This window comes from Melozone crissalis, unplaced genomic scaffold (assembly GCF_028551555.1).
Source record: "Melozone crissalis strain CALT ecotype California unplaced genomic scaffold, PUWL_Pcris_2 ptg000033l_1, whole genome shotgun sequence".
In the NCBI taxonomy this organism is placed as follows: Eukaryota; Metazoa; Chordata; class Aves; order Passeriformes; family Passerellidae; genus Melozone; species Melozone crissalis.
In genome coordinates this window covers 6101701-6129052 of record NW_026535811.1, presented here as the reverse complement: position 1 = coordinate 6129052, position 27352 = coordinate 6101701, and the positions used below count along the sequence as shown (strand labels likewise).

At 49.4% G+C, this 27352-nt stretch overlaps 2 protein-coding genes across 4 annotated transcripts in view; one reads left to right on the top strand and one right to left on the bottom strand.

Moving 5' to 3' along the window:
* CACNA2D4 (calcium voltage-gated channel auxiliary subunit alpha2delta 4) overlaps nucleotides 1–27352 on the bottom strand; it is a 119598-nt gene that overhangs the window by 22923 nt on the left and 69323 nt on the right. Inside the window, exon 28 of the mRNA XM_054281850.1 lies at nucleotides 299–360. Within this exon, the coding sequence (XP_054137825.1) occupies nucleotides 299–360 (62 nt within the window). The remainder of the gene's footprint in view (nucleotides 1–298; nucleotides 361–27352) is intronic.
* On the top strand, nucleotides 4164–26876 carry LRTM2 (leucine rich repeats and transmembrane domains 2). Of its 3 annotated transcripts, XM_054281853.1 has the most exons (6): nucleotides 4164–4667; nucleotides 14981–15119; nucleotides 15933–16084; nucleotides 16577–16738; nucleotides 20576–21166; nucleotides 22639–26876. In XM_054281853.1, the coding sequence occupies exons 4-6, from the start codon at nucleotides 16672–16674 to the stop codon at nucleotides 23091–23093; spliced, it is 1113 nt and encodes a 370-aa protein (XP_054137828.1). In that variant the 5' UTR covers nucleotides 4164–4667; nucleotides 14981–15119; nucleotides 15933–16084; nucleotides 16577–16671; the 3' UTR covers nucleotides 23094–26876. The 3 variants fall into 3 exon arrangements, with proteins under 3 accessions (XP_054137828.1, XP_054137827.1, XP_054137826.1); XM_054281852.1 differs by lacking the exon at nucleotides 15933–16084; XM_054281851.1 differs by lacking the exons at nucleotides 14981–15119; nucleotides 15933–16084.

Here is a 27352-nt window from a genome sequence, read left to right as displayed (position 1 = left end):
ATGAGCAGAAGCATATTTCCACAATTAAATGTGTCACATGCAGCACAGCTAATGCCAGGCCAGGATGCTGACACTGTCACCACGGCATCTGCAGAACAGACTCATGGCTCACACAGCATTAGTGCTGTCAAAGGATTACAGAAATGTGTGACTTCAAACTAATCTCCTTCATAAATCTTTTAATATGAATTCCACAAAAGCCCTCATTAAAATGCCATCATGTGTGATGTAACATAGCATTGACCTTGCTGACAAAGAGCACTAAATTGTGTCTCTGCATGACTGCTGATGCTCTTACCTGTTGCATGGCCATCCAAAACTTGCGTTGCAGCAAATCCAGCTTTATTTGCACACCCACAGCTGCAGGGAACAACAAAAAAGGAGAGGATCAAAAGAGGAGCATTAAAGACAAATACAAGTCGGGAAAAGAGGAGTAAATATTTGCCCAAGGTGATGGGATGGAAACCACAACTGCAACCTGCCTCCAAGTGTGAATGGTGAGCGCTGAGTCAGACTGCCAAGTGAGAGTCAGAGGTTTAACAAGGGAGAGGAAAAGGGGACACTGACTGTACCAAGGTACTGAGATTTCCCTCACACTAAACACTATGAAGCTACAAACAGATCAACAACAACACCACCAAAAAAAAAAAATAAAAAAATCCCCCAAAAGGCCCCCCCAGGGTGGCATGAGCTTTTGCCTTTGTCTTTTTACGGATGTTTGTGATCGCCCCAGCCTCAACTCTTATACCACACAGCATCAATCAGAAATAAAGTAGGCCAGTGAGGAAGGGATTAATTTGAAAACCCACCTGTCTCAAGGGGGAAGCACAGAGATTTAGGTTTTTCCTAAGCCACTACAAAAGCACAGAATAATGAATGCCACTTGACAGGAAGTCGATTACGAATAGCGATTTGTTACCTGGTCCCAGCCTAGTGCAGGTGGGCTAAGCAGAACTCTGTGTGTATGTGTGTTTCTTAATGAAGTGTGTCCTAATTTCCTGGCTTAATTTCCCTTCTATTCCTAGCATCATGCTCCTGAATTAAGGCAGAGTTGCAGAGGAGAAGGAAGGGTGCAGGGTCTCCCTGACAGGACAAGCTGGCTGTCCCTGGGTTGGCTGCCTACAAGCACACACAATAACCAGGGCAGTCGTGCACAGCCTGCCGTGGTGATGGGGAACAACTGGGCTGTGTGTCAACTAATTGAATCCAAGAGCTCTGGAGGAATTACAGCCTCAAGCAGGACCTTGAAATAGAATATAAAGTGCAAGTGAGGGAGAAAAAGTAATACAGGGAGGGAGATCTGGGGCCTTTTTCACAACCACCAATATCAGGAGGATGAAGTATTGCTGTTTCTACAGATTTCCTCTGAATTAAAAGGAGCTTCAAAGGGGGAACAGATCCTTTAAATCTGAATCATGCTATGTGGGTGCTTTTAAGCTAAAAGTGTGATCTGATGCTCTAATTCAAATGGGGATGAATTAAAACTGGAGTATGCAATGGTGTATTTTCTTGCCTCATGTACAGAGACCCTAGCACCTGGCATCAGCTCTGTGTTTTATACCAGTGTCCTTGTCACATTCCTACTGCTGGTACATCTTACCAATCCCATCTATCAGAGGCACATTTCTCATCCAGCTCTCCCTGCTGTAAACTGAATCTGACTGCCTGTCTGTGGGGGAAAGGAATGACTCTCTAGAGCTGCACTGCCCTAAGCCTCGCAGAACACAAACCAGGCAGGACAAAGAATGCAAACACAGGAGGAAGGACAGGGCTGAGTCTGGCCTGGGTGAAGATTCCCCAGCCTCAGCAAGGCTGTGGCAGGCATGGTTTGGCTTGGTGCCTGCTGACAAACCGACACGCCATGACAGCAGGCAAGCGGTGCTGTTGCTGCTGAGTCCCATGAGGCCCACGCACCCAATTTGGTACACAGCTTTAAATAAATTCATCCTTTCAAACCAGCTCAAGAAAGAGTCCTTCCCCTTAGCACAGCAGATCACATCAATGGGACTGAGTATTACCCAGGACATATAGTTTTCATGAGGCTTGAAGAGGGGTCGATACCTACATAACTAACCTTGCAATGCAGACTTACTCAGTGTTTTGGCCACTGGGAACACTTGGCCTCAAATTGTTCTTCAGAGAGGTTTTAGAACCTGGTTGTAAATCCTTGCTTCTGCCCAGGAGGCATAAGCAGCACATACCCAGCCTGGACAGGGCTGCCTGCAACATGGTGGAGAAGAAAACCTGTGGGGTCAGCCTGGTGGCCAGTGGCAGGGACAGAAAGTGGCAGCTGCTGGCAAGAACTGTGAGAAACTTTCACACATTTGGGGGACCTGAGTAAGACATGGGAGCTGAGGAGAAGCGGATCACAATGAACCCCCCCCTCAGTGCTAGTAACAAATAGTCATCTGTGTGTCTTCATACTGTTGGTGAGGTCAAGGAGAAAGGAGGAAAGCAGTGATCCAGTCTGAGATAAGGATGATGCTATAGCTCAAGTGACAGGGAAAAAACGGGAATAAACTCCTCTGCGATTGCTCCAAAGAACAACTGATTGTTAATGAGCCTTTTTGCTCTGGTGGCAAAGGGTACACTGCATCAGCAGGAAGATCTGAGGTCCATGAAATGATGAGTGGCTGCTGCAGAGTCCCCAGAGAGACCATGGCTAAAAGTTTTATTCCTACTCACATGTACTGTGCCACTGCAGCAGCCCAGCAATGCAATACAGCCAAGCTGAACACCTGGCACAGACAGGCATCACCATGTTGGCATGGTACCCAGAGCTGTGCACCTCTTGCCTCTCCCCACCCTGCCTGCAGAGCCATGGCTGCAGCTCCTGGGCCTTCCCTGGAGCTGTGCACTGCTGTTCACCGTGGAGAGAAGAGCCTTCCCCTCCACCTGCTCACCCCTGTGCTGAGCATGCCTGCTTCATTAGCTCATCCTCTGCTTGCCCCTCTTTCTGTCTGCAGTCTCTGGCTTCTCTCTTTGATTATCCATATGTTGTTCACATAAGGAGCTCTCCCCAAGATTTAATTCTTGGGCCTGCTGCACAATAAAAAGGCACAACAAAGTCTCAAGATTGCATCCTGTAGAGTGCTTACCAAGGTTTACCTTGCCATTCACAACCTGTTTTCATGGTAGCTGGTCCAATGGTTACATAAAACTGTGATTCAACTGGAAGGTACCAGAACAGCAGAACAGCCATGCCTGTACCATCCATTTGCATTTTCTAGTCCCTATTTCTGAAATATTCTTATTTTCCCTCTTGAGCTACTAGCTTGAAATTTTACTTTGAGTCCTCTAAAAATTTCACAAAAAATTTCACTTCCAGACACATTAAAATGAACAAAAAGCCCAAATCAGCCTGTTTTATGATACTGGACCTGACAGAAGGGGCAGTTTAAGTAGATCAACAAAACAGTGACTCTTGCAAATGTGAGCTACTGAGGTCCTCATCAAGATGGAGGAAGGCAAGATGGAGGGCTGATTTTGGGGGGTAAGGCTACAGCAGCCCGTGGGAGAGCACAGAGGAGATCCCAATGGTGGTAGTGGGCTGGGTTTGCTGCTTACTGCATCCCTGTACCAGCAGGTGCTGTCAGGGAGGGCAGGGAATGGCTGTCCCTGATGGATGTCACGGCACCTGACGCATGCACCTATGGCTCAACACACTCCCTGCTGCACCCAAAGCTCAGGGGAACAAACTGTGGATCTTTCACCCATTCCCCTCGTCCCAGCTACCCCTTAACAGCACCCCTCAAATTTCCCCTGAATCCCTAAGAAAACAGGCACAGGGCTGTGCTGCCCACGGCAGGCACCTCGGTTGTCTCCCCCTTGGATGCCTCCCCACCACTGTCTCTGGAGCCCTGGAAGGGGGGTGGGAAGGGGGTGCCTTTCTCCCAAGCCCACCAGGTTCTCCCCTGCTGTATCCCCATCGCTCCTTACTCCTATACAAAAGCCAGGGCTTGTCCCTTTTCATCCTGATGCCTTTCTCTCTGAGTTCATTGTCATCAACGGCAGCAGGGGCGAGATGGAGGGAGGGGAGGAACTGTTCAGCTCGGTGCTTTCTCTTGTAACCTGTGCCTGACCAATCTACCTCCTCAGGGGCTGTGGGGAGCTCCTCCCGCCCTGGCATCTCCCCAGCCCTCCTCGAGCCCCTGGGCTCCTGGCACCCGGAGAGGGATGGCAGCAAGGGCGGGATGAGGGAGAGAGAGGGACTGACAGCAGCTGCCCTTTCTCCAGGATGCACTGGGAGGAATGAAAACCTCCCGAGCTCCTTCCTCTGGGTGTTTGGGAGCAGATCCTGCCTGCCTGGCGGGGTGACTCCTCTGCACTGTCTGTGCGCGTTCCTGTGCGTGTGCTGCTGCCATCGCAGATGTACCCCCAGCTGTCACTTCACCGCGCACAGTCGCTCCCTCTCCCGCCTCTCTCTCTCTTTCTCTCTCCCCCTATTTATTATTTACGGAGGATTACAGTCCCTTTCCCACGCTGTCATCTCGCTTTGCGGCTCCCCTGCCCTCCACGCGAGGCCAGCGGCTGGCTAGGGAGGGTTCCTGCCAGCTAGGCTCCAGAACAGAGGCACTTTCTGCTGGATTTGCTTTGGGATTGTACCGGGTTCGGAGAGCCGGGAGAGCTGCCATTCTCACAGGAGGGTCCATTCCAGCCTGAGAGAGGTAAGCAAAGCCGTTTCCCTTTTGGATTTGCCCCCATCCCCGGCTAAGCGAGGCGAGCGGAGCTGCCCCGCAGGCAGCGGCTCCCCCGGGGAGGGGGCGGCAGGCAGGGCGGGCGGCTCAAAGGCTCCCTTGTGCCAGACAGACGGACAGGGGAACGGCAAACCTGCTGCAGAGCTTGTTCCTGCTGCTTCCAGCCCAGCCTCAGTGCAGGCAGCCGGGCGGGAGCAACTTCTCCCGGCTGAGAACAGCACCGGCAGCTTTCCTTGCAGCACCGGGGCGCCTCTGAGGCTGAGCACTCGGAGCTGGGGTCACCCCGTACCTGGGAGCTCCTGGTGAGCCCTGACTTCTGTCTGCTCCCCGGGGCTCTCACAGGGTCAGCATGAGAGGTGCCACCCTCCTGACTTGTGATGGCTTTGCTGGCTATCATTTTGGACTCAGTAAGAACACCCTAAAATGGAGAAGTACGGACCCAAATCGAAGAGGTTCAGCACTCGGTGCACAGCTTTAGGAATGGGGGGTGGATGTGGATAAGTGTGTGGGGGTGTGTGCTCATGGACATGACCACAGGACATCAAGTAAAGCATGCCAAATCACAAGTAGAGCCAAAAATAAGTCCCGAGTTGCTTTCAGCATCTCTGCAGGCTGAGCCTGTGATTTCTGAACTTTTGGGTGGAAGGAAGAGCACTGGGGAGGGTGGATGAAACAGCACAGAGAAGCTTCACAGCCTTTTCCAGCCCTGACTGGGAGGAAAGAGTGAGAATGAGGTCCCAAACGAGCCGAGGAGAAGCACGCTGTGGACAGGAGTTACATGTCAGTGTTAGCCTGTCTGTGTCTGTGTGTTTGTGTGCACACATACACATGCACAGACACGTGCACACACACACACATCCCACACAGGGCATGCTGCCCCCTCCTCCTCCCTCTGCCTGACCAGTTTATTACTGTCCCTGCATCTCCTGCTAATTAAGGGTGACATGTTAAACTGGAGCTCTCCTGATTTGGGGAGAGAGGGTGTTTGAAGCTGTTGCTCCAAGCAGGTCATGGCCAAGCTGGGCCCCAGGCCCACCACGTGGACCGTCAGGTAACCTGAATGTGCCACATCCAGCACAGCCCTGATGGGAATGGCAGTGGGCAGGATACAGCACTGCTCTGCTGCCAGAGTCTGACCTGCCACTCAAGGGTGGAGAGAGAAATTCAGATCTCATTTGGGGAAGGACCAAAGCTGCTGCTATTGCAGGAGAAGGAAACCCTTAAAAGAGGGGGGAACCCTTGAACACAGACAGCGACTTGTCCCAAAGCAGGGGACCTTCCTAGCAGCGAGGAGAAGGGAGCCTTTCCAGAACTGCAGACCATTTTTTCTTCTGAGCTTTGTGGCTCAAATCTGTGGGGAGGGGCAGGGGTGGATTTTCCTCTAACTGCTGTGGGCAAACAACATTTGCAAGGGAATTATTCCACATGAGCGAAAGGCTTGCGGGAGTTGTCTCCCTGTCAGACATCAGTGCTGCCTCTGTTAGTGCATCCTGTCCACTTGGAGGAATTATGGCAAACCCTGAGCAAAGGGGCTGCTTGCAAAGAGAAAGGGAGGAAGCCTTCTTATGTAATTTTTATACCAGATCATAGCTTTACCCTTTCCTCCAGCAAAGTGAATGCCACATGCTAGCAAGGTGCACTCTCAGCTCAGACATCTTTAAGAGTCACTCCAGCTTCCTGCCCTTCCTCTGGCATTTTTTTAAGCCTGATGCAGAAAGGATTTTCTAGGCTTTTCTGCACCACAGAAGCCTGATGAAGGCAGAGCTGTGTGTCAGTAGGGCTGGGAGGGTCAGCACAGGGCCACAAGGATACCTGGACAGAAGCATTCAGGGAGCAACAGAGCCTGGAACAGGATGGGGAGAGGCTCGAGCCTGTGGGAGGGCATTTCTGGCTAGTTCTTCCGTGACTTTTGCCTGTTGCTGAGTCAAAAGACAGGGCAGGCAGTTTCCTTCACTTGCCATGTTTGGTTACAAGCAGCTGCTTACACTGCTTGACAAGTGTCCCAGTCCTGGGTGGCTCAAACCAGAGCTCAGATGACCATACTGGGATGCTCCGGCCAGCGGGGTAGTGCCTCAGCATGCTACACCATGACACACGCTCAGTTCTGCCTGGAAAGAAGCAGCAGTGGGAGTTCTGGGATGTTCCTCCTGCTGCAGGGAAATACCTTGTCACACATACCCTATTCTGCTGTGGCTTTACCAAAATGCTGGCTCACAAAAAAGCTTTCTGTGATTGGAAGGATGATAACAGCATGAAGATGTGCATTTTTTCTCTATAAACTAGTTCAATTCCAGACTCAAGACAGGGAAGGAAAAGTTGCTTCATCTGTGAGGGGTTGGATTATGTGAAATATATTATTAATATCTCAAAGACAAGCAGTTGAAAGTTAGGAAATACTGGTATTGGAGGCAGTGTGCCACTACACTGGGTTACAGTCCTGACTGGTAGGATCACACACTATTTTCATGAGCTGCTTCATTCAGAGTACTTGGCTACATGGTGCTCAAGGAGTGAAGCAGGGGGCTCTGTTTTTTTGTTTTCTTTTGGTTTTTTTTTTTTTTTTGGTACTGCAAAATGTGTGTCTCTTTTATTTGTTTACTGCCTGCCAAGCAAGCCCTGCAGGCAATACATCACTATGCATTGTCTTATGCTGTTCTGGAGATGTTAGCAGCTACAGTTGCCTGTACAGAATTTATGCTCCTGATGAGGCAAGAGAGAATGGTGGTTTTCCTGGCTTTTGAAGGGAAAAGAGACTTCCCTTTTTAGCCACACAGGGAAGGAGCAGCAGGTGCAGGACAAGGGCCTGGGACCTCTTGGCTCTCAGTGCTGTTGAGCCCTTGAGATTGTACCAGTTTGCTGGCTAAGCTGCCAGCATTTTGGAAAACAGCTGTGAGTGTTCAGCAGTTCTGCAAAATGGCCCCTAGGGTCTCATGTTGGGCACCCACAAAATTAGGAATGTACAGACTGTGGCCTCCTGCCAAAACTGTGGTTTAATATTTAATTCTGACCATATAAAAACAGCCTTATTTATTACAACATCCTCATTGTTAGCTTGAGTATCATGTGTCCTTTGCACTGAGTATGGGACAGAGTCCTGTGAAAAAAAGAACTTGTTTGGGTGAGCACAGGCAGCGCTGTGCTGCATCCATGCAAGTGGCTGAATGAAGGTTGGGCAAGTATAAGCTCACATTTAAGTCCTTAGCTTTGCAAGCCTACTTTATCATACTATTTTATCAATTTTTTTCTTACTTGAATGAAAATAACAATTTCCTCGTTGTATTTTTATGAATGGGAATACAAGAGACTGTCTATTATTTATGTCCTGCATAAATGCCCCATGCCCATCACAGGAAGAACTGAGACTTAAATTTACAGCAAAGCCACACAAGTCAGAATTTCTTGACTGTCTGCAAGAAAAAACCTGGAAGTTTTTCTTGGAAGCCATGCCCTGCTACCATGCTCCTCCTCACTTCAAGGAGGCTGGGAAGGTTCCTTCCCCATGAACCATGCTCTCACTCAAGGGACAAAAAAGCAAGACCTCACCCTGAGTCTGGAGATGAGCTGTTAAAGGCAACTTGGCTTGGCACTCCTCTCTTGGGCTGCCTTTCTCCTCCTGGTGAGCCACCCTAGTGCCAGCACTACCCAAAGTGACTTTGCTGTGAGGTACCTGAAGGTGGGCCCTGCTCTCCACACCACTTCTGGTGATTTTGATGGGATGTGACTTTGCCATAAAGGTATCTTTTCTGTGGCTGCAAACCCCGTAGAAAACTAAAGTCACATCAAATTTGCACGCCTTCCTCAGCCTCAGCAAGCTCTGCAGCATGAGGCTGTGATCTGTGTGCTAACCCAGATGCATCCAAAGATCCTGGCTGGAGCTCTGGGTTGTGAGAGCTGTCACCACGTCTTGTTGAGCTATGGGCAATGTTCCCAGCTTGTAAAAAGCATAAATGTGTCCCAGGGATCTGCAGGCACCCCTGGAGCTGAAGGCAGCAGCCCAGATGCCATGCAGTTTGTGAGGACCTTGCAGGGCTGCCCCTCTTGGATGCTCTGGGAAGGTGATGGAGCAGCAGAACAGCTCCAGGCTCTTACAGGCAGCACCAACAACCTTGTGCCACAGTGGCAACCAAGTGAGGCAGATCTCTGCAAGTCACTAAGGCAGAAAAAGGTCTCCTTCAGAGTCTAGTACAAATGCACTGTGTGGGAATGATGAGAGGCAGCCTTTCCTCAGGAGGTTTGCCAGGAGCTGTGTGCACGCTGGGTCGTTGATCCCCTTATGATAAGAGCTGAGAGGATTTTTACTGCCAGCACCTTGTGCTCTGCCCCACCACTGTGCAGGCACGGATGGTCCCTGTCCCTCTGGACATGGCCAGGGCACAGCCTCGTGACACCTTAGTTAAGTTCCTCCATTTTTCCAGTGTTTTCTACATCATCTCTCTTCTCCTGCTCAGCAGCCAAAGTGACAAGCCATGACCCTTGCAGTTCATTTTGGGAGCCTGGCACCCAGGGAAGCACAGCCAGTGAGGGGAGTGAGGAGAAGGGGCAGCAGCCTTGGTGGCAGCAGTTCTTCACCACACTGGCTTCTCCACCAGAGGAAAGAGTAACAAGAGTCAAGCAAAAGGAAGGCCAGTGAGCTCAGGGCCCAGTGTACTTCAAAATGCAGGCAGTGACAAAAGCAAAACAAGTTTTTGGGCTAATGCAGAAATGAATGATGGGAAACAAGCAAGTGTGGGGCATTTTGTGTGCAAGGGATCACTCAGGCTTGCAAAAGCTTGCCTGATTTTGGAATGAGAAACCACAAGGAGAAAAGGCTCATGGCTGAAGTGCCTTGACCCCCATAAGATGTAGCAGGGGTCTCTTGATATCAATCTGGAAGCCCCTTGATTTGGCAGTCGGGTCATGCTGTTCAACAGAAATCTGGCCTGGCTCTGTCCAAGGACAGAGCTTATATTGATTAAAAACTTACATTTTTCTATCTTGCTGCTAAATTGATGCACCTCCATCTACTACTCTATACATGTAAATGTATCTCTTATCTCAGACAGGCTGGCACCTTCCCTCTTAAAGATCTGCTGCATCCTTTGACTCTAAGTAAGAGACTCAGGGAAGGTACTGGGCCATGTTAAAATTTTTGACCCCTCAGACAATCCTTCACAAATCTGGGCCCGTACACACCTCCCTTCTTGAACACCACCCAAATAAAAACAAGAAAGAGAATACTTTGGGATTCAGACCACCATCCAGCCAAGAAGTGCAGAAAATACCTGTGAGCACAGTAGTGATGGGAATGAGGACCACAGAACCAGGATTCTCCCACCAAGCTGTCTTCTCTGCCTGCAACCTTTTCCTGGTTGTACCACCCACCCACATCCCCAGGATAGGCTTGCCAGGAAGCAGGGAGCAGCATTTTAAATGCCAGGGAGCTGGAGGATGCTCGTGGGGTGTAGAGGGGGAACTGGGAGCAGAAGGGTGCCTCCCTCAGACCTGCAGCCCTTCTGTCAAGGGACTGAGCGAAAGGATTAAAGGCCTGAGCTACCACTTACCATGGGATTAACCCCTGCAGGAAATTAAAGTTGTAGGGAAGGCTCTTCACTCCACAGCTGAGAGAATGAGAAAAACTGGGATCTGGATTAGAACTGGCAGGGCTGGTGACAAGCCACCACCCACAGCCAACTGTTCCCGGCTGGATCAGAAAATGTTATCTCAACCTTCATGTAGAACCCCCCTCCACATCTCACTTGGTTACCAATTTTTGCCAACAGTGTGAGAAGAACAAAAACATCACCGTGTGGCAAGAAAAAGAGGAGGAAACTGGGTAGTCAGCTCACGTGTCCCTCCTCTGAGCCCCTCTCCCACTCCCTCACCCGCTTCCCTTCTCAGCTGCCTCCGCTCTGCAGGCAGGAAACATGCACGTGGTCTGTCGCGTTCCCTAGGACTTGGAGGAGATGCTGGCACACACATGGCTGGATTTCTTCCTGTCAACTGCCCCCTCAGCTCTCCTCCTGCTGCTGCTCTGGGCCTCCTCCATATGCCACGCTTTTCGCTGTGCTGGGACTTTCCTGTCACTCCTGGTTGGATATCCCGCTCTCTCCACCTGCTTCCACAGCTTCCCAAGGAATTCCACATCTCCACAGCAATCTGGGTCTTTCCCAGCAGCGCTACCCTCTGCATCTCCCCTTCCTATGCTCTGTATTTCTCAGAGGATTTGCTGAGGCTTTATGCCCGTGGTTATTTCCAGCTCCTCCAGAATTTCCCAGTCTCATTATTGTGCATTGGTCAGGGAGGCTTAGGATGCAGATACTGTTTTCTGCTTAAGCTATGGAATGAGGAATCAAGAAAACTGGCTTCTCTCCTGTTCTTGCCACAGGCCCGTCAGGAAACTTTGGGAAAACCTGGCCAAAAATCTTTTATTCTGTGTAGCTTTGATAAGGCCTACAAATGCTCTCTGCAGGACAGGACAGCATTTACAACCCCAAGTGCAAACGCTGCACTTGACAGCTTTGAAATCCTCAGTGAGTGGGGAACTGATGTGGACTAATGATGAAGTATCAAAAGCAAGGCAGCTGAAATTTCTGCCAGCCAAAATCAGCAGCCAGTTTTACCTGAATCCTAGTTTACCCTTCCATAAAACAGGGATAAAGTTGATCTTTCTTGGAGGGTCCTGGGGAGGAAACATTTTTTTACCATCAACACATTTTCATTTCAGAGGTGCCTCCATTGGCAATCCAAAAATCTGAAGCTTTTTGACCTTTTCATATCACAAAGGGTGAGGTTTTTATTCATATCAGGCCAGGAATGTGGCAGAGTCTTTTACAAGACCAAGTTTTACACTTTTTCTGCTTGCTTTACAGCTTTCTGGATGAGGTGTTTTGCTTAGCTGTGATTGATCACTGCAAGTCAGAGGGCACTATTTCTTCTGCAGCTGGGTTTCTTGTATGAATTTAAAATGTGCTTTCCATTGATTGTGACAGCACAACACTAATGAATCCTGAACATATGTGTTAATACATCAGCAAGTGCTGCAAATAAAGCTGGGAAGCTCACTGGAGCAATGACACACGCTGGATGTTTCCACAGCATTGCTGAGCTTCTCTGCCACCTCTGAGTGTTTCTGCATTCCAAAGAGACAACAAAGAGGGGCTGCCACTGAGACAATGTCACCTCTTGGGATCAAAAATCTGCACAACCAGCAGGTCTCTTGGGAGACCTGAATGGGTGAGGTCTCCATGCCATCTAAAGCCACTTGTGGTGCGGCAGTCAGGCCACACAGATTATGTGTCTCTGCTGCCACTTGCCCCACCAAGGGCAGATGAAGGGACATGCACAGAACAACATGTGATAGTCACTAAATGCTGGGGTACCACTGTCCCTCTCCATTATGGGGTGATAGCAGTAAAACATGGATCCTAAAAGCAACAAGGAAAGGGGAAGGAAAGAAGATAATCTCCTTAAAGCGTCCTCCATGCTCTCCCTCTTGCTGCTGCTTTTCTGATAAAGGCTAAAGCAATTCAGCATTGCAAAGGGGAAAGGGACTTTGCCATGAAGGAGAGTGTGGGGGAGGGAGGAAAGTCTGTGCACACTTTCTGATAATTTATTGCTGGCATCTGTTGCAGTCTCTGCTACCTACCCTTCTGTAATATAGGTCACCCACATGCCCTGCCAGTGCTCATAAGCCGAGCTGTTAACGGAGTCTGATCCCCCAGCCATGATCCAAGGGTTAGTGCAAGGGGCTTGGAGAGATAATCAGAGACAGAGGTTGCTGGGCTCTGTCTCTGACAGTGTCTCATCCCAGTGACACAGTCCCCTGTGTCTCTAGCCTCAGTGCTGTTGTCTGGAGAATGGATTTATCCACCTACCCAGAGCAGAAGCACTACTGGCTCTTACCTCAGCCTTACTTCTGGGGGTCATTACACACAAAATAACACCCCTGGCAGCTACGGTAAGAGCCATCCATAGAGCAAGCTTTGGATAGAAGGTGACACAGAACTGGAAGAGTTACTAAACCAGTACGTGGATACAGTAAACTGAAACCCTCCCTGATCTTTGAGCATGCTCCTTGGGACCCTTCCCACAAAAGCTACAGCTTTGGGGTGATACTGCAAATATGACTGGTGTCTGGGCACAGAGGAGCAGGCACAAGGCAGGAATAGTGCCTGCTGGAGCTTTCAGGCCCTGGCAAGCACTGCAGAGTCATTACAATCCCCTCTGCATCCCCCAGTTCCCTGCTCAATCTAATTAGGGGAATCCTCATTAGAGAGTCCTCTAGAGTCTGACAGCAGGCCAAATGTCCAAGTGGCACTTCAGCTCGGTGTATTTTTGGCCACTGGAGCCCATGGGCCAGAAATGGATGAGTTCATTTTGTTGCTTTGAGCTGAAACTAAAAAAGTTGTCTCTTGCTGTCCTATTTGAAACAGTAATAGGAAAAGGCCATCACCAGCCCCACAGGCAACGCTGCTTTCTCAAGAATGTGCAAAGACATTCAGCTCCAAGCACATGGAAGAAAGCTCTGGCCTCTGTGCCCCATGGATAACAGGGCATTCAGCTGACATGTTGCTCGAGGGAGAAGGAATGATCTAGAAAGCCCATGAGAAAGACAAATGCCTGGTTTGTGGAGCCCTTGGGTGACTTCAGAGCATTCAGAGCTCCAGCAATGCTGACCAGCCTTGAGCCCCCATAGCCAAGAAATGCCAGGCAAGCTCAGAAAAGACAGCATGGTGCCTCTCTTGTTGAGCTGGGGACATACAGGGAGCACTCCTAGGTCTGGCAAAGTGCTGGCTGCTGGAAAAATCCCTGGATGTCAGGCTGAAAGCAGCCAGACACATCTGGTGCTGCTTTGGAGAGGCTGGAGGTGTGGGCAGGTGCTATTTGCTCCAAGATTACACACTCTCAGTGCTGCACTGGCAGTGAGTGCAGTTGGCCTGGTGCTCTGCAGAGCAGAAGGCATCTCTTGGGCCACAAGAAAACTGCTAATTAAGTCAGAATTCAAGACAAGTCAGAGGAAACCTTTAAAAAAGAAACTCTTAAAAATCCTCTCTTCCTCCTTGCTCTCTCTTGACTGTGGAATATTAATCACTAAGTGTATAATGTTCTTATGGGCAGTAGATGCGTAGGAGAAACTGAGTTTTTTTCTGGATCTTTGGAATTAAAATTTCTCCATGAACATACTTCTTCAAGGTATAAATGCAGAAGTTCATTGACCCTCACCTGTCAGCAGCCAAGAACCTCTATGTCTTCCAAATCCATTGCTCTGCCGCCTGGGCATATGGTGTGCTTGGAGAAGCAGGCAGCTTTGTGGAAGACATGGAGGTTAATAAATATGGGTTACAGAAGAGTCCCTGGAACATGTGCAAGCCCAGCTCCGTGCACACATTTGTAGATGTAAGCTAGGTTGGTGACTGTGCATTTGTACATGAAGGTAGCTGCTTTTAAGTCTTGGGAACACGTGTATGAGTGCACACAGGGTGGCTGCTATCTCTGGAGTGGGGAGTGTGGCATATATGTGACATGCTTTAAAATAATCTTGGGTTTATCAAGGCCCCTCCATCTCAGTGCATGTTGCAGCGCAGGAGACTGACATTAAAGCCTGAACAGGTGTTAATCACTATGCACTGTAATAAATTCTAAACATAGGGAAAAGGCTTATTTATACATGGCTGCTCCTCCCACCCTGCACTCTCTGCTTGAGCCTTGGTGCTGCCTGAGGGAAAGAGGCGCCTGTGAGGTACCAGAAATGAGTGCAAGAGCTGGACCTGCCCTGCTGGAGCACAAGGAGCAGGGGGTGGACCCTGACCCTGTCCCCATCCTCACACCCGGGTGTGCCAGCCCTGCCCTGCCCTCAGCCCCCATCACTGCCTGGGGACAGCCTGGATGAATTGCACAGGGCACTGGGAGAGACACCAGTGCATGGCCTGACTGGGGGCTGAGGGGACACCACGGAGGGAAACAATGTCATAAAGCACCCAAGGAAGCTGGCTTTTTTTTTTTTTTTTTTTTTTTTAATTGCTTTGCCCCCCTAATTGGAACGAAGCCAGCTGATACAGATGGGGTGTTACAAAACAGAGCCAAAAGGCAAGAGCACAAGGAACAGAGCTATCTATAACCCTGACAAAGTTAGATGGAGTGAAGGTGGGGAAGAGGGAAAGGCAGAGCATGGCAGGCGGCTGCCCCTGATGCTGAGAGCAAGGACGTGATCATTTGGCAACGGGATTTGGAGCTGATCGACTGGCGCTATCCAGCAGGCAGATAAGGCTCTGTGGCTGTCAGCTTAACTCTGCCGTTTATTCCAGTGCTGGAGGGAGTTAAATAGAGCACACGGAAAGCTGCTGCTGGGGACGGAAAGTCAAGCAGGGAGAGGGAAGGAAGAGGCTGTAACTGGGCAGTGTCCGGGGACTCAGGTGGAAGTGGCTGCAGGCAGAACCCCTCCAGGTAAGAGCCTGCAGCTTTTCATCCTCCTTTTCCATACGGACAGGCAGGGACAGGAGACTTCAGGGGCGGCATTGAGGATGGAGAGGTTTCTGTGGGGGAGGCTGAAAATCTCCTCGGTCAGGGCGAGCGCAAGCACCAAATGGGGACAGCTATTTGTTGCAGCTTCTCCTTCAGTGGGAACTGCAGAGAAAGGGCTCCAGCTCAGTTTGGGGAGTGGGGGGCTGCAGTGGATGAAGGCTGAATTGGTTTCTGTACTATGAGAGGTGTTTGGTGCATTGGCATTTAGGTAAATGATCTAAACAGCCTTGTAAATGTGCTAGCCTAGGTACTGAACCTGCTCGCAATTTTCATCAAGATGCTAATTTGAATATTTCCTGGTGGTTTACATTCTCATATAAAATAAATCAGTCTGGGAGCCTGGGGGAGGGTAGACACCTGGCACGTGTGTGGGGAGAGTGTCCTGGTGGCAGTGCAGCACCCAGCTAAAACAGCTGCTGTGGATGTTGTCAGAGCCCCTCAGAGGGGACGGAGGATGGCTTATTTTTGTACTCTGGTTGAAATGTGTCCATCTATGTGCTGCTGTGACTGTGGGTGGCACGTCAGAGAGTACACAGGGGGACAGAAAGATTTGTGGTGTTTTCATTTTTCCTGCCTCCTTGTATCCAAAAGGGAAGCGGGAGGGAAGTTGAAACCTGTTGTCAGTCACCTACTGTCAGGGGAGAGTTTTATGGTCTTTGGGTTTCTAATTAGACTGAGGATTTTTCCTTCTACTAATTAAGATGCAATTCCTATCTTTTCAACACTCCCACTCAGTCTCCCCCGCCTCAGGTCCTTCCTTATCCTTCTCCTCCGAGGCTCGCTCGCTCTCCAGCTCCTGCAGTTGCTGCAGTGGGAAATCCCCAAGCTGAAGCGGTGCCGCTCCAGCCACCACATCCATTTTACCTTAAAGCAGACAGGAAGCGCTGGTAGGGAGTACGGCACGAGGGGTGGGGGGCCGGGTGTGGTGGAGGGGGGAGGAGGAGCGGGCAGAGAAGCGGCTTGGCAGCCGCTGGTGCCCAGATCGCAGCGAGCCTGAGCCGTGCGGCAGGCAGAGGATGCACAGGTGGCACCAGCCTGCGTGGGGGCGACGGCAATGAGCCGGACTCTGCTGCCCTGGCAGGGTCACCTTCATCAGCAATTCATCAGGTTAACCTTGAGCATGAAGCTAATGTAGCTACCATGGCAGGCTGTTCAAGCACAAACTTCTCTCTGGCACTTAGGTGAATCAGGTTTTATTTCTGCACCGCGAGGTTCAAAGTGAATTAATGTTGCGCCTCCTGAAACACCCTCCATTTCTCCTCCAAAACAGAAGCGATGCCTCAAAGGCAAAACCCTAACTGGGGAGGGGAAAGGCCAGCTCTGAGCTCAGCACCCAGGGAAGTGAATGCCCTCTGCTCAGCTCTGCTTTCCCTCCGCAGGACCTGGCAGGCAGGCTACAAGGTCACTCCCTCTCCCGGCGGGGCCGAGGGCCAGGCTGGCTGTTGGATGTGAAGGCACGCTGGAGAAGAGCACGATGCTGCCTGCAAGTGCTGGCCACCGGTGGAGGAGCAGGTTCCTCATGAGGTGGCAGGAGGCTTGTCGTAAGTAATGCCTGCTCAGGTACCAACTACAGCATTCCTGTTTGTCAAGGGAATGGGAAAAAATGGGTCACATCAGGGTTAAGAACAGGGGAGAGGGACAGCTAAGAATGGAGATGTTTGAACTAATTCCTGATTCCTTTAGAGGCCAGGCTAGCTGGGAGGGAGAGTGATATTCTAAAGCTGAAGATGGGCTTAAAGTGGGACAGCGAGTGATGATTGCTTCTGAATTCCAGTGGGCCTGGCAGGTGAGAAGCAGCATGACAGACACCACTGCACAAAGATCCACCCTGAACATTCCTCAAATCAGTATCCTATGAGCTGCAGGCTTCTCTCTGTGCTTGGGGTATTACACAGGCTGCTGAGCAGAGCTCTTCACAGCAAAAGTCACAACAGATTTTAGAGGGAAATGCAGAATGTGAAGGCAGAATTCTCCTACTGGGCACTGCCACATGTAGTGAAAATCAAGGAGTAAATAAAGAAGCTCTCCTTCAAATTAAATTGTTAACATTCAGCCTGTGCATATTCCCAGTGGGCTGGGGCAGCTGCTGCAGCACCCCTGAGTGCAGAGCAGGCACTGCCAGGGTGATGTGGGGCTTTGGGAATTTATCTGCATCTCAGAGAAGTATCTGGGGACCACAGCAGAGTAAAGGGGACCCTTGGAGAGTGTCCCTCACTACTGCATGCCCAGGCACAAGTAGGTCTGTGCTTTCCCTTGCTCCAGTCCTCCTGGTCACATTTGGAGCTGCAGCTGTAAGAAGCTGGGGGAATTACTTCCTTCTCCAGAAAACAAACATCTTTGTAATCCATCCTCACAGACCAGACTGTCTAAATTATTTATAATGAACGCTACTGAGTCTTGACTTAATGTGATATACCTGGATCATCTTTCTGCCACCTACTAGAGTCACCAAACATCCCACAAAGTAACTTGATCTTCCCTTAACACAAAACCACTTATTATCCATCCTTCTGTAGGGGCTGGAAGACAGCTTCAAGTTTTGTCTATTGCTTCCCTGCCTCTCTTTCCTGCAGAGCTGCATCTTCACCAACGCAATGAATTCCCTGGCCTCAGCTCACATCCTCATGGATGTGAAATGAAAACGAGATCTCTTTTCTTTTTACGGTTTTAGTAAAATATTTCCAAAAGCCTACAGCAATATATGGGTAACAACAAGACATTTTTGGCATATCCTACATGGCTGCAGAAGCCTGGCATAAATCCACTTCCTCAACATAACCACAGCCAGCTGCCTGAGGCTGTTCCTGCCAGCCACTGCCAGCAAACACACTGGTGGAACCCCACAGCCACCCAGCCGGCGCCGCAGGCGGCCAGGCGCTCTGAGATAAGCACCGAGCAGAATGGCACCTGGATAGCGTTACACACGGGCTGCTCTTGCCTTTCTCGGTGTACAAAGCAGCTGTTATCTCATCATCACAGCTGCCAATCTATTATTAATACTGGGCTTTTGTTAAGCATCCAGGAAAAGACGGGGTCACTTGAATGACTCATTGCTCTTTCCCTTCCCCACTCTGGCTCCCATTCTTTTAATTCTCTCCCTACAACAAGAGTGTGACATATTCTGAACAGAATTAAATATCAGTTACTCAGTCACTACCTGTACTGCACTAGCCCATTGGCTATGATCTACTTTCATGGCAATTTCTGCTGTGGGCTCCAGCCTCTGCATGACAAGGAAGCACAGAGGTGGTCTGGGTAAAGATCTGTCTTACATTTCACCATAAGGTTCCATAATTCTCCTTAAAAGAGCACATTTATTGGCATGGCCTGGGCTGATGTACACCTGAGATCTCAACTGTAGGACAGTAAAAAATTATTGAAGAATTGTGAAGACAGATGAAATAAGAGAGAATTGATATATTATCTCTGAACATTTATCCCTTGGTCCTTAATAAAGTCATATAGCTTAGGATTCAAACAGGATAGTTCTCCTTAGACTACCAGTCCACAAATCTGCCAATTCTCACAAGGATCACTGGGAACACAAAACTTGCCCTGTGCAGGATGACAGGGTAGGAGTATGAAGGCACAATGCTGACAGAAGCAAAGTCACTATAAAAAAATGGGCTGGGGATCAGATTAAACTCTAGAAAGTGGCACAAGGGAAGAGAGGAAGAGCATGGCTGACTGCAAAGCTGCTCCAGGCAGAGCTTCTCCACAGCAGGGATCTCCTCTGGTTCTCTCTCTTGTGGCAATCTTTTCACAATTCCTCTAGGATTAAGAAGTAAAACACCTGCTTGTTGGTTCTTGAAGAAAAACAGGACTGAAGAATCTGACTGCCAGTTCAGGAAGGCAAGACAATCAATGCATCCCCTTCAGCTACCATTCACCCCCCAAAAGACTCTACCAACCCAAGTGACTGCCTTCTCTGAAGAAAAGTGAGAAAGGGAGAGGACAGGCATGATGTACAGACAAACCTGCTTCAGTTTTAGTCAAATGCTCAAACTTGTCACCTTAAAAACTGCGAGGGAGCTGAATTTGCTTCCCACATTGAAGAATAGTGGAATTCATTGTGTGATCTCAATTCCACAAAAGGAGCTAAGATGAAGGATGCAAATGTTTTACATAGTCTGCTTAAACATAACTCCCACTCCTCTAATGACAAGAGGCACAAAGCTTGCTTTCTTGCTGATAATGCTTCTTTGTCACAAAAATGAGAATTTGAAAAGCCACTGGCTCCCAGGGGAGTTTGGTAACTAGTGCCCTGATGCCACTGGCAGGATCTGGAGCCATGTCTGGAATCCACAGCAGCTCTAAAAGATGCTGATTTGTGGTTTGTCCAACCTTGAGATAGTGTATGAGAAAAGGTGTGTGTGTTAACCCTTTTCCTGACACTGCTTTTGTCAGTTACCAATGTACATCTCTTTTCCTCATTCCATTGCTGTGGGCCATTTTGGTCAGATGTGGTTTAAACTGTTCTTTGCATGTCTGTTGTCTGCCCAGTTGGTGACCATGATTCAGGATTTGCCCCATGATTTGACTGTAGTCCAGAGTGTGTCCAAAGTTCTTAATCAGAACAATTGCTGGATCTGCACTCAGTTACCACTTCTAGTTGGGGGGGGGTCTCTGGTCACTCAGAGATACTTTTGGGGTTGTTGTTCTGGGATTCAGAAACTGCTTTGAGAGCAATGGCAAGTACCAGGTGTGCAATGATTTAGGGACCCCTTGTTACTTTTTAGCAGTTCTCTTGGTCATCCCTTTGTAATGTAATGTTATTCATTAAAAAGTGGACACACTGTGAATATGGTAAGCAAATGATACCCTGATTTAGAGTCTTAGATCTGAGTCTTATCAATCACAGATATTAGGATTCAAACTGCAGGAGCACACCTGAAATGTAGGTTGTTTTACTTTTCCTTTTTCTGAAAAGCTTTTTAATAACATATTTGTTTCTGAAAAATTGGAACATTTTAAATATACCTGGTCCCTCTTATCTCTACCCTGACTGTTTAAAAAGAGCTGTCCTTTGTCAGAGGTGTCACCTCCCACCACTCTCTGCTCCATTATCCTCTGACAGGTACCAGTGCTCCAGTATCTGTTGGCAAAGCCCGCTGGGATGCACTGTTCTGACTTTGTTGTGAAACTGGAAGGATATTTACTTGCTTGTTCCAAAAAAAAAAACAGGCTGAGAGGAAAGTCATGCTGTCAGGATGCAGGCCAGGGGTAAAGCAATGTAGCTGTGAGGAAACCCATTACACTGCAGGGCATTGCAGTGAAGAGCCCTGCTGTGAGGGCTGTGTTGTAGCTGGTGGTGGGTGAGGATGGGGAAGCACTGATCTAATCCATGGCCTCTTCCTTCCCTGCTTTTCACCTTCCAGTGCTTGGCTGCTGGCTCTCACTATGTGCTGCTGAGTCCTTCTTTGCTTGTCCTTCCTCCTGCAAGTGTAACAGTGGCAACCTGGAAGTGGACTGCAGTGGTTTGGGCCTCTCTTCCATTCCCTCAGACATCCCCACAAACACCAGGACCTTCCTCTTTCTCAACAACAAACTCAGCATCCTGCCAGGAGCAGTGTTTTCCAACCTCTCTGCTCTGCAGAGGTTGGACCTATCCAACAACTTCTTGGACCAGCTCCCTCAGAACATCTTCAGTGACCTGGGGAACCTCACAGAGCTGCAGCTGAGGAACAACAGCATCCGGGCCTTGGACAAGGACCTGCTGCAGCACACGGCCCTGCTGCGCCAGCTGGATCTCTCCATCAACGGCCTGGCCCAGATCCCTTCGGGCATCTTTGACGATCTGCCTGCCCTGCGCTCCCTCTCCCTCAGGTCCAACCGCCTGCAGAGCCTGGACAGGGTGACCTTTGAGCCTCTGACCAGCCTGCAGCACCTCCAGGTGGGGGATAACCCCTGGGAATGCGACTGCAACCTCCGGGACTTCAAGCACTGGATGGAGTGGTTCTCCTACCGAGGTGGGTGCTCGCGTGTGCGAGGGGAGGCAGGTGGGGGAATTTTGGTCTTCCAGGAAAAGCAAGCAAAAGTCAGGCAGGGAAGAAACAGGAGCACATGCAACTGGCAGGTCAGGCTGACCTGATGGACAGGTCTCAGCCAAAGAGCATGAGGACCCTGCTACAATTCAGTGCTACTGCACCTTCATATAGCAACGCTGCCACTCTGTGAAGTCCCCAGCAGCCCTAGATCTCCTATTTCCTTGTTTTGTTTCTAATCTGAACTATTACCTGTTTTTTTTTTAATCTTGAGAGAAGAAAGAACTTTCCTCAAGTAACATTAAAATTTTAGGATTATGAATTCACCTAAAGAGAAGAAATGCTTTTCACACTTGGAAATAAACATCCCATTCTCTTTCTTAAGATGAGAGAATTAGAAGTCAGATTTGGCTGTAAAGCATCAGGTTTGCTGCCAAAAAAAAGAACACTAGGAAACAGTGACACTTAGGAAAAACACTGCAACTCATACTGGAGATCCCAACCTACAGCTCAAATTAACAAGCCAGGCCCCAAATCAGACTGGCTATGAAATCATCATTTCAAACCGAGCCATTTTTGACAAGTTTGCATTTCCAGATTTTCCTTGAAACACAGAAGACTAGAAAGGTACATGTCACTTATCAGGAATGCTGATGGGATGACATGCTTTCAGGAGCTGCACCTCAAAGAAAGATGGCACATTTTACAGGAGTGAGGATTGAAGGCCTGACCTTCTGTTTCTGGAACCAACGAGTAGGAAAGGGTCTCAAATCATGCGGATAGCAACAGTCAGCTGTCACATCCCTGCTGATCACAGCCATGCTGCAAGGAGATTATCTCTGCCTATGGCTACACTGCAGTCTGAAATATGCATTTGTGTGAGCAGAATCAAACAAGCACACGAGTGCCACTTTGCACTTTTTTTTTTTTTTGATTTGTTGTTTTTTCTTGACTACCATATCACAAAGTCAGTGGAAAGCACGCAGACATAACTTTGCTTTTTTTCCACCCTTTCAAGGAAATTGCTCAAACTCACTCAAGCATTTGTTTCAACATCTGTCATTATTTTCACAGAGATGGATTAGTTGTCAGAAGATGGGATGTATATCTGTTGTTTTTTTTGAGAAGGTACAGCCTGCTCCTATATTTCTGCTTTAATTTCTCTTTTTCTAAAGTGGTTCTTCTGAGACTTACATAACTCACTAAACAGTATGAGGCTGACTTAAATGGTTTCAGAGGGCTTTTATGTCTTGGCCTATTCAGATATGCACCAGGAGCTCTAATGTCAAACCCAACCTAGGCATACTGGCCAGTTGATATGGTTGAAGCTTCTGCAGGGAAAATACTTTAGCAGGTATGAATGGAGGCCCATGAACTCACCCAGCTGAGGATCTAACCCTGCTGCCTGTGCATGGGCATGGAGCTGTGACTGACTCCTGTTATCTCTGTTGGAACAGGTGGGAAAATCGACCAGCTGGCCTGCACCCTGCCCAAGGAGCTGAAAGGAAAGGACATGCGGATGGTGCCCATGGAGATGTTCAACTACTGCTCCCAGCTGGATGACGAGAACAGCTCTACAGTGCTGGACAATACTGGCCCACCTTGCACTAAAGGAAGCCCTGCTCCTTCCAAATCTAAATCAGGCCCAGAACCAGAAGTGGAGCCCAGTGTGGGATGCCCTCAGAAACAGCGGTACAGGCCCGTGAGCGTGCGCCGCGCGATCGGCACTGTGATCATTGCAGGGGTGGTTTGTGGCATCGTCTGCATCATGATGGTGGTGGCAGCTGCCTATGGCTGCATCTACGCCTCCCTCATGGCCAAATACCACAGGGAGCTGAAGAAGAGGCAGCCACTCATGGGTGACACAGAAGGTGAACATGAAGAGCAAAAACAAATCTCTTCTGTGGCGTGAAACTGTTCTAGGAAGGAAAGGACAGCGATGAAAAAAGGTACCTGAGAGCAGTCAAACATGGGGTCCTCCCAAAATACATCTTCCCAGACAGACTGTGCTATTGCTCCACTCACCCAAGTAGTACAACATGCTTCTGGGGGGTCAGGGCACCCGGCTCAATTTCTTTTCCTCTGCCCCAGGCCCATTTTGTGCCCTTTCACCCTTGGGCCCTCCCAGATAAATAAAGTAGAGTCAGACCTCGAGTGCTTGCTGTGCCTCATGCCCTTGCACAGAGTTTCCCTCACATGCCTGCTGCAAAGGCAGCTGGCACCTTCTGGGACCCTGTGTCATCCTCTCAGCTTTGGTCCTGAGTCATCCTGTGTCCTGTCAAGAGTTCTGTGCAAACAGAGAGCAGCTGTGTGAAACCCTGTGTGGGGAGCAGGACACCAGAAGTGTCCATGCCTCACCCTTAGGTCACTGCTGGTGTGTGACACGAAGCTGCTGCCTACCCTACAAATCAGAGCTGCCAAGATTGCATCAGAAGGGAGGCAAGGACCCTATGGCAGGGCAACAGTCAGTGGTAGATTTCTCACTTTTAGAGGTGGAAAGATGTCTGTATCACCCTAACACACTGCCAGGGAGCACAGTGTCCCTCTTCTTGCTCCTGCCCAAGTCCAAACCTTTGAGCTGGCACACACATCATCTGCTGCAGGTGCTCAGCACAGAGTCATCCTCCTGTACACACACACACACACTGACTCATTCTGATCCCAACACACACACAGAGCCAGTCCCAGTTCCAGGCATCCAGGCACCCCACCTGCACATGCAGAGCTATCACTCATGCCCATGCTGACCTGCCCTCTGCATGCAGCCATGGATACATCCAGCCACTTTACCTTATCCTGATCGTAGCAGTGTGTACCACCTTCTGCTTCAGACAAAAAACATGCACACACCACTGAGGAGTAACAAAAACATCTCAGCCAGAGTGCAGAGCCAGTGGGAACTGGCAGAAGAGGATGGAGAGAGGCAAAATTATTGAGATTCCACCAGTCAGTGGAAATAAGTACACAGCATCAAAAAAAAAAAAAAAGAAAGTATGTTCTTATCTATTTTATGTCTTCTCAAATAAATGGAGAGACTAAGGATATGAAGCCTCCATTTAGAAATGTTTGATTGGCAGATCAGAAGTGGGTCATCAGGAAAGACTGGAGGAGGAGGTGGCTTACCAGGAGCGTGAGCCGTGCTGAGTAGTGTGAGCCTAGGGGAAGGTGTCAGGGGAAGAAGTCACACATAGTCAACCCAGGAGATGCCATGGCTGGCACAGGGGCCAGCACGGTGTGTGGAACAGGGTGATGCAGCCAGTGTGACCAAGAAGAGTGGGCAGAGGTATGGAGGGTCTTGAGGTGAAGGCTGGAACCTGGAGCACAGTGTGGCACATGTGGGAGAGCCCAGGAAAGGTCTGGCACAGAAGGCAGCAGAGCCCACATGCACTCCCTTCACCACCATGGGGGTGTCCAGTGACACCCACAGCTGCACCTGAGTGTGCCCACACACACAGCTGTGCACACTGCCACTGTCACGTAGGGTGACTTCCCCCAACCAGATTTTAAAGCCCTCAGACTGCAGTGCCTCCTATTAGTCTTAGCTCATTCTGACCTGACAGGGAAAAAAAAAGTGAGAGGGAAAAAAAAAATGAAAGGAACTCAACATAAGGACTCATTTTGTATCACTGGAAGTGGGATAAAATGCTGTCTGCAGGGGAGAGCGCACATTGCCATGGTAACCTGCTCTAACCCGTCACAGTGGGTATTCCTGGGCGAGGAAGATGACACCGGAGGTCGTGCATCCACTGTGCCTGTGCATGGTGTGATCCCTGCCATCAGGAAACAAGCTGGCAGCCAGCCCAGCCTTGCAGGGTGTTTCACTAGCAACCTGTGTTCAGAGCCTCAGAGCCCTGCATGCTCTGCAGGCGCACCCTGCCAGGGCACCTCACCTCTTCCTTCCACCTGCTCCATCTGAATCCCAGTGCCGTGGGACACCTCACAGCCCGCCTGCTCGCTGTGGCTGCATCCCTGTGGAAGCAATGCACACTGGCTCCTCACTCCTTCTGCTCCCAGAGAGGTGGCTGTACTGATCTGTGGGCGCACAACACCATTAATCAAAGCTTGGAGCGGCAAAATCCCACCTGGTCTACCCAGGGTCACCAGAGCCAAGGAGACAGGGTGCTCTGGACTGTTTTAGCATGGGGCAGAGGAGGATGTTCTTCAGGGAAGCACAAGACCAGGCTGCCACAGAGGAAGAACTGGGAGAAGCAGTCAGCCCGCCCACCAGTGTGAGCACACACTTTCCTCCTGCTTCCAGCACACTGTGGGGAAGAGGAAGCAAAGGAGGGGGGCTGGTGAAATGTGAGGAGGAAGGACTCTTCCCCCATGCACTGCACAGCCACTCCAACCGTCCCATCTGCTCCAAGCGTAGCCCGCTCTGAAGGGCAGAACTGGCGCACTGCAGACTCCATATGCGTGTTATTGCTGTTCCACATTCCCAGCAGGCCAGGAGCAGACTCTGCCTGCTGGATCCAAACCTCTCCCCAAGCTCCCTCTCAGGGGAACCTCTCCCTTCACCATACTGGACTCCGCAATCATACTTGAAATGGGACTTGAGTCAGAGTGGTATATTTATAGATCTATATTTTACTTGCATCAAATAATGGTGACATATTGCACAAAACAAATGGGATCTCTATGTATGTGTGTGTGTGTGTGTGTGTGTGTGTGTGTGTGTGTGTGTGAGATAAGAGAGAGACTGTTCTTAAGAGAAAAGACTAGAGGTGAAAGGGAAGAAGATAGGGGACAATGCAGGGGTTGAGGGTGTGAAATCCTCCTTTCCCTGCACCTTCCCTGTGACTTCCTCCTGCCCTGACCAATTTTTCTTTGTTGCTAATAATATTTTCTATATCCTGTGTTGTGGGGCTGGTGATGACCTTGCCCATCCTTTCCTTTTTTTTTTTTAATTTATACGGCAGAAAGTCTGGATTTATCTCAACCCTAGACAAGGGATTGCTATGTTTAGCAACCCACCCAGGAAAGGAGAAGACAGGAAAGGGGAGAACTGAGTGTTGCTGGGAAACACGAAGGCTGGCTATGAGGAGTCCCTCTGGAAAGCAAATACTCTGTTTGGCAGGATGAGGACCTGTCCTTCTGCATGCAGAGCAGAGGGAAGTGCCCTCTTCATGGCACTGTTTGCAAACAGACTCTTTCTCTGCTCCCCAGCACGCCTGGAAATCAGGCTGCCCTGGTGTGACTGAGCTGTTGCACTGCCCACAGGCACTGCAGGGAGCACAGCATCCTCAGCAGGCAGAAACAGAGCTCTGAGGGATGCTGGATACAGAATGAGACCCAGTGCTCCCTGTGTGCCCAGCCAAGGGGCTCCTCTGGTGTGTGGGGACAGCAGCTCCTGTTGTCCCTGCAGGTGCCTCAGGAAAGGGTCCTCTGGGGCTGCCAGGTCCAACAATGCCAGGGTGATGTTGGGCTGGCAGGGCCACCAGGAACAGCCCTCCTGCTCCTCCTGCTCCCCTTCCCCACACATCCACCTGTGGGACAGGTAGGCACATCCCTTGCAGGGAACAGATTACACTTGTAATTCCTTTTTCTTTTTTGTTACTGTTTGAGGGAGAGCGACAAGATTTTCTAAAATGATTGAATGGAGGTTTCTTTGGCATGAGACAGAAAATTTTTAAAGGTATATTATATTTCTGGCTTGTTGTTACAGAATAATAATAAAGAATGTATTTTCCTATGCTCCTTCTTGTTTAAATGAGATCTCTGATAATACCATTCACTCTTTCCCTATCCCCTGCAGAAGCAAACGCCACAGGGACACAGCCAGCCAAAGGAGGAAGCCCCTCAATTCCCACAGATATATTCTTGTCTGTACACACTGTTTGGAGAGAACATGCACACACACAGTACATCAGTGTAAGTCAAGGTGAGGCTCTAGGGCTAAACACACAGTAGGTGAAGGTGAGACCCTAGATCTAGAAACACACACACAGAATGCTCCAGGGACACAGCCAGACAAGGGTGATTGTATAACAAGGATAAGATACTGTGGCAATCAGCTCATTACATAAAAGTAGAAAGGGCCAAATTAATCCCTAGTGTAAGAATGCAGGAGCCAATGGAGTTATATTCAGGTCAAATTTGGTTCCAAAAGCTTTTTTTTTTTTTTTTTTTTTTAATTAGAACATAATGTAACAAATAGGGAGCCATGGGTTC

Bases quoted from the DNA above. Each gene is read 5' to 3' on its own strand.
- LRTM2 (XM_054281851.1), top strand. From the start codon at position 16,672: ATGCTGCCTGCAAGTGCTGGCCACCGGTGGAGGAGCAGGTTCCTCATG. The intron at 16,739-20,575 runs GTAAGTAATGCC...TTCACCTTCCAG, and splicing joins GAGGTGGCAGGAGGCTTGTC to TGCTTGGCTGCTGGCTCTCA. The intron at 21,167-22,638 runs GTGGGTGCTCGC...CTGTTGGAACAG, and splicing joins GGAGTGGTTCTCCTACCGAG to GTGGGAAAATCGACCAGCTG.